This window comes from Malaya genurostris, chromosome 2 (genome assembly GCF_030247185.1).
Source record: "Malaya genurostris strain Urasoe2022 chromosome 2, Malgen_1.1, whole genome shotgun sequence".
Lineage (NCBI taxonomy): Eukaryota > Metazoa > Arthropoda > Insecta > Diptera > Culicidae > Malaya > Malaya genurostris.
The window spans coordinates 218,013,414-218,026,283 of NC_080571.1; the positions used below are offsets into that span (position 1 = coordinate 218,013,414).

A 12,870-nucleotide genomic window follows, 5' to 3' on the forward strand; every position below is an offset into this window, starting at 1 on the left:
CAAGTTATCTCTGAGAAATCAATTTAAGTTAATTTTTTCAGTTTTTGATTACCACTTAACCCTCTAACTCGCAAACCGCCGTTCACAGTGGGCGGCTTCTCACACATATGATCGTCACATGGATAAAAATCCATTGCCGGTACCATGTTTGAAAATCATAAAATTATGAAACATTTCTATCATGAATAATAAGGCATGATTTCATGATTAAAATGGTTGACATCATGACAATTTTTCATGATATCAATCATTTTGCTCATGAAATATCATGAGAAGACATATTTCAAGATATCATGATTTTTAATCATGGTACCGACAATGGATTTTTATCCGTGCACGTCAGACGAAAATGCCACAAACTGCAAAGTATTGATAAAATGATAACATGCAAATGAACTGAGATAGTTGGATTTTTTCCGTTCATGTTTAAAATGACTATTACGAAAGGCTGTGTGTTTTTGCTAAAGGACCATAAGGGATTTTTTCCTTTACGTTTCGTTTTCGAATATTCAGTGCATAACAGTTTCTGTTGAACAAAAAACATCATATTAATAAGATATCCAGCTTTCACATTTCCCGAACAAATCATTGGAAAATTTTTTTTGCGAGTATGGCGCCCTCAGGCGAGTCCGCATCGAATCTGGTACATATAAGTATAGGGAAGAGGAATGTCAAATTCGTGTGCGCCGAAATAGCAGCACTGCGCACCCATACAATTGACATGATATGTTGAATGTGATGCCGTGCGATGGCGTTGCTCAACTGAAAATTGATTTCGCTCCAAGCTGTCAAGGTCTGGTTGAACTGTTTCAGACACTACAATTTTAACCCCTTTGGGGGACCAGCTAGTGTGTTAGAAACAGTCAGTCTTGGCAACAGTTGAGTACCTCTTTTGTTTAGTTTCTGTTGATCGGTGTACCTCCGAAAATATTCTGTGTAATTTCAATAAATTAAATATTTGTGTTTAACTTCAAAAAATTTCTATTTCAAAAAATTTGCAAAGATTGGTCAAATGTATTAAAAAAAGATGTGGAATACAACAAGCCGGGTATACAGTTCAGAATTCGGCCGGTCAGTCGAAAATCTATTTACGTACTGCACATCAGCAAAGACATTAAGCTTCGGCGCAAATTATATAAAGCTTGCTTCAGATAGAATTGTAACAAAGACAATTGCCTGTATTTCAGTTATTTATTATTGAATTCAAGATCTTTTTTTACACAAATGTAGCGTTTTCTTCATACTTTTAAGAAAAAATACGGATAAAATTATTCGTCACGGTTTCGAAGGAATTCTCGAATTTTTGCTGTAACACGGCTCATTAGGCGGCGCACACCTTCTTCGTCCATCGTTTTAGCTATCTTATTCCACCAGGTCGTGTTCTGATTGATGTCTTTGACAACCTTTCCCTTTGCCTTGAGTCTCCTCTTCATGATTGCACAGTATTTCTCAATATGGCGGAACTGGGGGCATTTGGTTGGGTTAAGGTTTTTCGGAACAAACTGGACCCCTTTCTCTGCATACCATTCTTGAACGACTTTGCTGTAATGACAGTTCGATAAATCTGGCCAAAACATTACGGGATGGTCGTGGGATCGAATGAACGGCAAAATTCGTTTTTGAAGACACTCTTTTTGGTATAGTTCCGATGTCATTGTCTTATTTGTGACGAAAGCTTTCGTTTTTTTTGCCACAGCTGCAAATGCCCTGCCAAATCATAAATTTTCTTGCAAATTTATCGGCAAAAACAAATTTAAATTTGGCTGGAACATCCCCCCGAGCCGTTGCCAAGTAAAATTTTTGGCCTGGGATTTGCCCGAAGTCAGCCTTGACATAGGTTTCACCGTCCATCAGAAGACACCCGTCGAACTTGGTCAGCACCTGGTCATATAGTTTCCGAGCACGAATTTTGACCACACTATTCTGTTTTATGGTCCGATTTGGCTGTTTGCTAGCTTGATTCCTTCCCGAAGTCTCCTCACGGTACTATGGGCAGCACCGAATTTTCTGGCCAAACAACGGCCCGACAGATTAGGATTCCTCTTAATCGTCTTCAAAATCTTATCACGCAACTCAACAGTTCCTCTCGACAGTTCCACTCCGACGATTGGCTTGAGGCTTCCGAATCCTCGTCAATGTTTCCTTATACCGTTGGATAACACGCCATACGTTATTTCTGGGCAATTTCAGTTGTTTAGCTAGCCTAGATGCAGACCACAATGGATTTTTCAAATAACTGTGCACAATTTGTTCCCTTCTTTCGGCTTCCATGTTGATTGTTTACAAAGTACAGTCGAGTTGCGAAATGTCAAAGATCATACGTGAAGCTGACAAAATTCCCGACACGTGGGCGCCAAGAACTTCCAAATCCGTCCACCAGGAGTGCCACAAAGTTTGTTTCAATTCTAAATGAAGCAAACTTTATGTGTAATGTAAGCAGGATTTACTTTACGTTTGCTTAGCGGTTTGTGTTGTACTGCTAGGTGGCATAACAGTTCAACATAAACTGTTATGCACTGACGAATCGAAGACGGAACGGTAATAAAAAAAACGGCATGATATGTTTTAAGTACCATTTTCATGCTCGACACAATGCACATTACTGTTTACCTTTCGAGTCTTACTGAGCAAGAACATGAACATATGTTGCAATATTTGCCCTGCTCAGTTGTACCTCGTGTCTTTTGAGATGCATTTTTTCTTGTAGTAAAACTTGAATTTCATTAACTGAGGATTGAATACGGAACCGTTTGAAATCAATATCAATTGACTTAGTTTTCGAATCTAACTTTTCCATCACACTCCTATTATTATCCCCGATCTAAAAAAATCGCTCAATTTTCTCAGAAATGATTTCACCGATTTTCATAAATTTAGATTTAAAGGAAAAGTCTTGCGGTCCATAAAATATCTGTTATACGATCCGAATAGGACTTATAGCTCCGGAATTATCAGGTGATTAGTGAAAAAGCTTCAATTTCAAGAGTGAAATAAAAGAAATTGTAGTATTGACCTTATTCTCTTAAACTTCAGTTAAACAGAACTGTCTCTGAGCGTATCTTTTTCCAATAAATCATCTTTTCTGTTAGTTTTCCATTCATTCGGCATCTCCAATATATGCTTCTGCTCATTCATAGCTAAAAATGAACTTAGTTATGGCGGCTTTACGTCAAACTTTAAAAATTAATTAATAAATCGATCTTAATCTTGTCAATTTATTCTTTATGTTTATAGTTCTTGTTAATTGATGAGCACTTACTTCAGCTATACCGGATTCCAGTTTGCGGTTCTAGAAGCACAGAATATAACGTTCCAAAAATTCCAAAATAGAACTCACATGGATTACTCAGAGATGGCTGAACCGGTTTTTACAAATTTAGATTCAAAAACAAGGATTCATGGTCTTGACTTTGGATCATGAGCACAGAGCAAGAAGAAACTGGGAACAGCATAGAGAAATACGAAGGAAAAGGTTGAGACCAATTTCGCCAGGGTTCCAACATTTCATTCTTTTTGATATTTTCAAAAATGTGGGCGTTTCTTAAGGTCAAGGAAGAGGTGGCTTACACAAATTCAAGGTTCAATACTTCCTGAACGATGAACGACAACAAACTGTTGCCAAGCCTCGTGCTAGAAAATGCTGTTGACTGTTGGATCTGTTGACCAGATACGTATGATTGAAGCTGATCCCCAACAAACGCGATGATAGGGAGCCTGTGTTCGGTTCCCAAACTCGTACATCGCATGTGGGGTAGATAAATACTTACCCAAGTAACAATTTTTGTTACGCTAGCTTGTTTGTGACTAGTTTGCAACCAGATATTTGAGTGATTGTTACTAACATCTAACCACTTGCATGACTCAAAAAGCGCAGTTTCTACTAGTTGTTAAGTCGGCTAAAAATAAGTTGTCGTTATGTTGTAATGCCATACTGAAATAACTTATCTTTTCATAACTTGAAAATAACTTGTTTTCAAATAAACTAGTTTAAACTTAGTCACCATCGACAAAATAAACATTGAATGAATCCAGAATACTTTTCTATCATCAATAAAAAAGCAGAAGAGTACTTTAAATCACAAACTTGATACAAGGTACAAATTTCACAACGATCCTAAAACTTTCGAGCGAAATTCAATTTTACTTAACTGTTTTTTATGCGCCTTCAATCAAAATCTGTTTATAAAGATTTAAAAAATGAACAACAAAATAACCCTATGGTCAGAATGCTCAAAATTATTCCAAGTAGAGTGATTTCTCATCATTTTAAATTCATATATCATGAGAATTATAATATTATTACAATCGATGTTCAATCCCTATATTATTTTCTTCCTGTTCATGACAGTGCATAGAACAAAATTGACTATTCTGCCTTTCACTATTTTCGGCAAAAAGTAGTTTTGAAAAAAAGTAATATCCTGGTTTTATTTATGTTTCATACACTTCTTGAGACTCCATATTGTGTTCGACATATTCAAGCCAAGAAAGGTTGTTTTGTTTGCATTTTCGTTATCATTACGTTGGAAAAACCTACCGATAAATATCCAATTCAATGAAGAAATTATGTTATAATCTTATAATATCTAAGTTATTGCTATATCAATTCACAGTAACGATTCACATATACGTTAACGTATTTATAATGGTTTCACAACGGAAAATAAACCTATTTCCAACTAGTAGCTAAAAACATAGCTGTAATTAAAGATATGTTAGAATCAAGTAACGATAACTTACAAATGATAGTTAGTTCAATGTTTACGATATAAAGAAACACTACTGTCACCTTGTTTTAACCAGTATAACATAAAAAATATGTTCGTGCTCTTGTTGCAACACAAGTGGGCTAAGTGGTATCAAAACTAGTTACGAGTTGCTACTATTGAAGTCAAATAAACTTATTTTCAACTAGTAGCTAGAAGCATAGTTGTGATTAAAGATATGTTTGGATTAAGTAACGATAGCTTATAAATTATGTTTAATTCAATATGACACAAAGATGTTATGATTGGAAACCTAAATAACTATTTCGTAACCAGTTATGTTATGATGAAACATTGCTGTCACCATGTTTTAACCAGTATAACATAAAAAACATATTCGTGCTCTTGTTTCAACATAGTTTGGACTTTGTCGTATCAGAACTAGTTGCGAATTGCTGCTTGGGTATCTGGTGGAATCACGAGTGCGTCATCATCTATGTCATCTTTCGCCACTCCTGTCTGAAAGAACTTGTTCACAACACTCAATAAGTCGTATGACTGACACATCGAAAAGGAAGGTGGTTACTACAGAAAACAAAAAAAGTCCACAAATTGGTTGTACCTGATCGTAATTTGAAATTGTGTGAAACTGCTGATGCCGTAAAGATATCCGAGGAAAGAGTGTTCACAATTATGTATGAACATTAATGATAAAGCTCTTTCCAAAGTGGGTGCTGCGTTTATTCACAGTCGATCTAAAACAACAACGAGACGATTCAGAGCAGAGTTTTGCAATTTTTACTAATATTTAATCAGATTTTTTTGTCGATATGTGACAATGGATGAAACATGGATCCATCACTTCACTCTGAAATCAAAACGATCATCATCTGAGTGTACTGAAACCGAAACTGATTCACATCCGAAAAGTCTAAGGAAACAACAGTCAAATGGGAAGATTATGGCTTCAGTGTTTTGGGATGCACATGGTATAATCTTCATCGACTATCTTGAGATAGGAAAAACAATCAATAACGAATACAACGTAGCGTTGTTTGATCGTTTGAATACAAAAAAAAACAAAGCGATACAACCTTTCATGCCAAAGAAAATACCACTAGTACCGATTCACAATAGTTCGATAGCAAAGATAGTTAAATTTAATGAATCACACCTCGAATTGCTTCCTCATTCACTGTATCTAACTTCCAGTGACTACTGGCTATTCGCGGTAAGAGATTCAACTCAAATGAAGAAGCAAATATTTTGAGGTAGAAGACAAATAATTCTACAAGCCCAGCATCGAGAAGTTAGAAAAGCGTTAGCATGATTGTATTGCCCTTGTAGGAAATTGCATTGCTGGATAAAATCGATTTTTGGGAATAATGCGTTTTTATTAGTTAGTCATGTGTTAGAAGATACAAAAAGAAGAAACTTTCGAAACTCGCATCAATATATTAAATTTTTCCGGTTGTCTGCATCTGAGAAAAGCGAGATTGCTCTCCCCATTCCAGGGATTAATTTTTTCGCTGTTTCAGTAAATTTAAAAAAAATGTAGTAAATGATAAAGCAAGCTAACGGTTTGCATCATAGCACTAATTTCAAATACAATATTACATGAAACCACATTTCATTAAGACATTGTATCAATGAAAATAAAACCTTTCCAACTGTTTAATGGGAAATGATTCTATGTCATTTGAAGAAAAAAAAAACACGGTAAACACTTAACTGAGAATTCTTTATTCATTGCAGTGTCATGTCCTCCACCGCTAAAACCACGTGATTTCGTGCTTCAGAGATCTTGGCTCGACACAGGACCCCAAGGTGAACAGATGTTACTGTCTCGGTCGGTACCGCATAAAAACTTTCCACCCAAGAAAGGTTACGTGAGGTACGTGATTTACGTTTGAAAAAAACAGATCAAATGCGAAATATAAAAATTCTCCTAAAACCAACAGGGCCATGTCCTACATCACCGGGTTTGTTCTTAAAACCAATGAAAACTCAAAGACTGGATGTACTTTGAAATATGTTGCACACTGTGATCCCCAGGGGACCCTGCCACCTTGGTTGGTTAATAAGGTAACACACACGTTGGGACCGCGGATGGTTAAAGATTTGAAAAAGGCTGCCATGGGTTATGTGATCTGGAAGCAGTCACAGCCCCATCTGCGGAAACCGTGGCGTTTCCCAGAGGAGATCAGCTGTCCCCGGATATCGATAGACGATGTAAGTTTTTTTTTGTTTTTCATCAATCGTTTCACTTGAATATCACATTAGAAAGAGCTAGTTTAGTCAATTTCAAATCAATTATTATGAAACGCTTCATAATCAATTCTTATTAACATTTGCGTTAAAAAACGGACAAAAATTGCCGATTTTTCACCCGCTCAGACAAAACTGCCCATGCAGTATCTATCATAGTAACCCATGAGTCAGCAGACAAAATTTAACAGCTCTATCAGTCGAGCTCTAACCGTGATGGCAAAAACAGTTAAGCTAAATGAAAAATGTTTCTTTAAAAATAATAAACGTATAATTTTTTGCAACATATAACGCACTGATTTTTTATCCTTTAATATCCGATATTTGTTCTATTTTGCTTTCAGTGTCTGGACGAAACGGCACCTGCAGTGGTACGAACAATTCCTCAAAACTCGAGCACAAAACCATCGCTAAACGGTAAAATTACCACAGGGAAGGAAGTTAAGTCAAACTTGGTGACGCCGACTACACCAACAGCCAAACCAATTACCAGCAAGAAAGAAGATAAAAAAGAGAAGAAATTACAGGCAAAAAAAGAGAAAGCGGAAGCAAAACTGAATCTCAGCAATGCAAATGGTTGTAGTAGTAACAGTTTAGGTAGTGTTAATGTTGGTAGTTGTAAAACGGATAACAAGAAAGCAAACAAAGAGAGCAAAGATGATAATAGTGTTAAAGATAAGAAAAAGGACGGTGGACTAAAAAAGAGAAGATCTTTACTGAGTTTAAAATTTTAGGTAGTTATCAAATTTAGCGTACAGAAATAATGCAACAAACGGAACACCTACGCACATCGTGGTTGAAACTCTAGATAATACCATTCCAATTGAACTGTGAAGAAAACGCAAAAAAAAATAAATCAATCGAAAGATACAATACATTCATATCAAGAACTCTTTAGTATTCCACGAAACCACTATTGCATTACTCAGAATATTATTTAGGAATATCTTCTGAGTTAAGGCTTGAGTCATTTAATATCTAAATACACTGTTTTTTTTACAGTAGCACTCCTAGTTATTGGATCTGAAAAGTTTTGACAGCAGTTCGTTTACTCTTTTAGTGCTGAATAGTTAAAAATCACAAATGCCAGACAAAGCGCTATCAGAAGGATTTGTTTACGAGAAGGATTTCGCTCTTTTCGGGTCAGTAAGTAACAAAACAGAACCGAGCGGTGCTCGGAGATTGTACAACGAGGTTTTTACGAAATATGAATGATGAATCCTCATGGTCGACAACAAAACGTACGAGAAGATGGATTAAGAGTAGTTTCCCAAAATTTGTAAGAAAACTCATGCTCTGGCAAGATATTGACAGTTGCGAACAAAAAACCCAGGTTTTCGTGACAAACAAGACTATGGAAAATGTACAATCAAGAGTGCATAAAAAAGCGTTTCTTCAAGAAGGACATCAATCCATCCAACTGCTCTCAATTCGGCGCAATTGAAAATTATTGGATAGTTGCCAAACAGAAGTTAAAGAAAGGCAGAAAGTTGACTAGAGATGCGACAGCGATGAAGAGATTATGCAAAAAATTGGCCGCTCTGTTTAGCCAACAGTGTGTCAAAATATGATGATAGAAGTAGTAGAAGTTCGAGATTACATAAAAACCAAATCGGAATAATGTATCCCAATCTTTTTTACTTTATAACCTTCATTATGCAATAAATAATCCCCCTTTTTAAGTACTCAATTAGTTTGTTTGCGTTAAATCAGTTTCTTTGCTTCCATATATTAAATTACTCAAGCTTTATGCAATAGCCTAGAAATAGATGTATTTTAAATTTTTTGTAATTTTCCTATAACAGCAAACGCTTTAAAAAAAAAAGCTCATGTGTATATAACTTGTACTTTACAATGTTGAACTATCCGTTAATGTTTGAAAATAATGTTTCGAAATAGTTATGTGAATAATGTAAAGACCATTTGTATTAAGCAATAAAAAGTTACAAGTTATTTTGCAGTAGACAAAATAACGCCAATGTAATGGTGTTTGTTCGCGTGCTTCTAACAAATTTCGGAATGTAACATTTTTCCATGAAAAAATTTCCATTTATTTTTCATTCAATAGCCGTAATTTCTGAGGCCTTTCCTATTTCCTAAAAATAGCTAATCAATCATAACAGATGAACCAGTTCATTCGTACAGTTTGTATGTACAAAAGACAATTTTAGTACAATAAGGCCGTCGCAAATGTATTTCTCTAGTTGATTTTATCATCATCAATGATAATAAATTTCATCTTTATAACTTTGAAAAACTTGGTAGAACAATTTCCAAGAAAATATAATTGATACCGCAAATTAGTCACAGGCATAGAGATTGATTTTATACATGAGTTAGTGTGCGACTCGTACGTGTTGTGAATATTTCTGGTAAAAGTTAGTCAAATCGTATAGTTAGTTATGTAGGATTCTCTCTAGCTAGCTCTCTTTAAAGTGCAGTAGTTATTGTAATGGAAAGTATACATTCCTGACAGACAATTCTAGTTAAAATCCCCGCGTTATTGCAATCGAAGCACACCAATAATGGATACGAAACAATTGTTAGCAAATGCTGTGGTAATTATTGAAGTTTAAAATTATGTAGTTTCTTATTACAAGAAACATGTTGTAGCCTGTACAAAAACAGTTCCAATTAAATTACTTTTGTTGAAATTATATTAACCGTTGAATAAAGTCCGTTTTTTGTAGATATTACAAAGGCGTTTTTGTATCAAATACTTTTTTCAAATCCTCTGTCTTAGAAAAAACTCGTTCGATTCCAATCATTATGCAACTTATGACCTGTGCTTTTTCAATATTTCCGGAGATTAATGTTCCATAATTCTGTTTTTGTCCGAATGCCCCTTTCATCTTCATTATCTAGAATATTTAATCGCTCAAAACTGTTTCTAATTTCGCAAGTCTGTTTCTGCTTCCGGAATTCACGGAAAATCTTCACCAAAGCTAAAAAAAAGATTCATTTATTTCCGAGTAAGAGGATTCTAATTCACAAGTTATACACTCACTCTATAAATTGCTATCAACATTAATTCTGACCAAAGTTCCGGTGCACATACTAAAATACATTACAAATTGTTTCAACTAGCGGGTTTAGATTATGAATAATAGTAAAACTTTCGTGACAATAGGTACAATATAAGAATAAAATTAAATTAATTTAGAAAATCATTCATAGTTAGGATCTAATTTAAGAGTTATAACTCGTATCCACCAAAATAATGGTTTAAAAATGTATTTTTTCCGAAATTTTACGAACAGTTGTTAACTCAAGACCAGAAAATATATAAATTACAAGAATAATGTTATGCATATGAATGTTATCATTTTGTGTAGTAACATTTTCGATATGAGATCAATTTCTGCTGAATGAATTTATTATAAACGTAGTTCCTTAAGATTTTCTTAATTCGACTTTTCGTAAGAAATCAGATTGGAATGCACTAAAACATTTTCTTATTTCTGCAGAATGGCTCATGTCTATTGATTCTTAATGATCTGATAACTTCAATTGTGCTGAGGCTTTTCGTAAAATTGAATTAATGTTCTTGAGGTAATGATTCAATGGCAGTTGTGCTATATTTTATTTTTTGCCTTCACAGAGCTGCAATTAAAATTCTACCCCCTTCTAAATTTTAATTGAGAGAAACCTCAATGAGCACTCTTTGGAATACGGCCAGACGAATGAGGAATCGTAACGTGGGCAATGAGAGTGATGAATACTCGAACCGATGGATATTTGACTTTGCTAGGAAAGTTTGCCCAGATTCTGTTCCTACGCAGAGCATTATACGTGAATCTCCTCCAAATAATGGTTTTATTAATAACCCATTTTCAATGATGGAATTTTCTATAGCACTCTTGTCTTGTAACAATAACGCCCCTGGGTTGGACAGAATTAAATTCAACTTGGTGAAGAATCTGCCCGACCTCGCAAAAAGACGTTTGTTGGAATTGTTCAACAAGTTTCTTGAGCAAAATATTGTTCCACCTGACTGGAGACAAGTGAAAGTTATCGCCATTCAAAAGCCGGGGAAACCAGCTTCCAATCACAACTCATATAGACCCATTGCGATGTTGTCCTGCATCAGAAAATTGTTCGAAAAAATTATTCTGCGACGTCTCGACACTTGGGTCGAGACGAACGGTTTGTTGTCAGATACTCAGTTTGGCTTCCGTAGAAATAAAGGGACGAATGATTGCCTTGCATTACTTTCGTCTGACATCCAAATTGCCTTCGCTCAAAAGCAACAAATGGCATCTGTATTTTTAGACATTAAAGGAGCATTTGATTCAGTTTCCATTGATGTTCTTTCAGACAAGCTCCACCAACATGGACTTCCAGCGGTTATAAATAATTATTTGCACAACCTTTTGTCAGAGAAGTGCATGTATTTTTCACATGGCGATTTGGCAACATTCAGAATTAGCTACATGGGTCTCCCGCAAGGCTCATGCCTCAGTCCGCTCCTCTATAATTTTTACGTGAATGACATTGACAGCTGTCTAGTAACCCCATGTACACTAAGACAATTGGCAGATGATGGCGTGGTTTCAGTTACTGGGCCCAAAGCTATTGATCTGCATAAACCATTGCAAGATACCTTAGATAACTTGTCCGTTTGGGCTGTTCATCTTGGTATCGAATTCTCTGCGGAGAAAACAGAGTTAGTCGTCTTTTCAAGAAAGCATGACCCCGCGCAGCTTCAGCTCCATATGATGGGAAGAATGATCCAACAGGTTTTAACTTTTAAATACCTCGGGGTGTGGTTCGATTCCAAATGCACGTGGAGAGGACACATTAGGTATCTGATAACGAAATGCCAACAAAGAGTAAATTTTCTTCGAACAATAACAGGATCTTGGTGGGGTGCTCATCCGGAAGATCTAATAAAATTGTATCAGACAACGATACTTTTAGTGATGGAATATGGATGCGTTTGCTTTCGTTCCGCTGCAAATTCTCATATTATCAAACTGGAGCGAATTCAGTATCGTTGTTTGCGAATTGCTTTAGGGTGCATGCATTCGACACATACAATGAGTCTTGAAGTTCTGGCGGGAGTTCTTCCATTAAAAGATCGATTTTGGGAGCTTTCATCACGCCTGCTAATAAGATGTGAGGTGCTGAATCCCATGGTAATTAATAATTTCGAACGACTAGTCGAGCTTCGATCTCAAACAAAATTTATGACAGTATATTTTAACCATATGTCACAGGAAATCAACCCTTCAAGATATATTCCTATCCGTGTCAGCATCCTAAGTGCCCCTGACTCAACTTTATTTTTTGATACATCCATGCAGCGTGAAGTGTGTGGAATCCCGGATCATCTACGCTCGACGGAAATCCCAAAAATATTTTCAAGTAAGTTCAGGCATATTGACTCTGAGAAAATGTTTTACACGGACGGATCGCGAATTGAAGAAGCGACAGGGTTTGGTATGTTCAACAATAATGTTTCGGCCTCATTTAGGCTTCAAGAACCTGCATCTGTTTATATAGCAGAGCTAGCAGCAGTTCATTATAGTTTGAGTGTAATCGTCACATTATCTCCAAACCCTTATTTCCTCTTCACAGATAGTCTGAGTGCAATTGAAGCCATTCGCTCAAACGCTGCTGGCAAAAATGAACCGTTTTTCCTGGGCAAAATAAAACAGTGCCTGAACGACATATTGAACAATAATTATCTAATCACTATAGTCTGGCTCCCGGCTCATTGCTCCATTCCTGGCAATGAAAGAGCCGATATTTTAGCCAAACGTGGTGCTATTGAGGGTGAAATTTATGAGCGACCGATTGCTTTCAACGAATTCTATAGCTCGTCTCGCCAAAGAACACTTGCCAGCTGGCAAGCATCTTGGGATAGAGATGATCTGGGTCGGTGGATGCACTC

At 36.0% G+C, this 12,870-nt stretch overlaps 2 protein-coding genes across 3 annotated transcripts in view; one reads left to right on the forward strand and one right to left on the reverse strand.

Moving 5' to 3' along the window:
• The window catches only part of LOC131427578 (START domain-containing protein 10-like), a 43,847-nt gene extending 33,767 nt beyond the window's left edge, over nucleotides 1–10,080 (forward strand). Inside the window, exons 3-5 of the mRNA XM_058590909.1 lie at nucleotides 6,462–6,600; nucleotides 6,668–6,938; nucleotides 7,319–10,080. Coding sequence (XP_058446892.1) covers nucleotides 6,462–6,600; nucleotides 6,668–6,938; nucleotides 7,319–7,708 — 800 coding nt within the window. The 3' untranslated portion in view covers nucleotides 7,709–10,080. The remainder of the gene's footprint in view (nucleotides 1–6,461; nucleotides 6,601–6,667; nucleotides 6,939–7,318) is intronic.
• LOC131427575 (phosphopentomutase) overlaps nucleotides 1–12,870 on the reverse strand; it is a 181,890-nt gene that overhangs the window by 61,510 nt on the left and 107,510 nt on the right. The window lies entirely within an intron of this gene.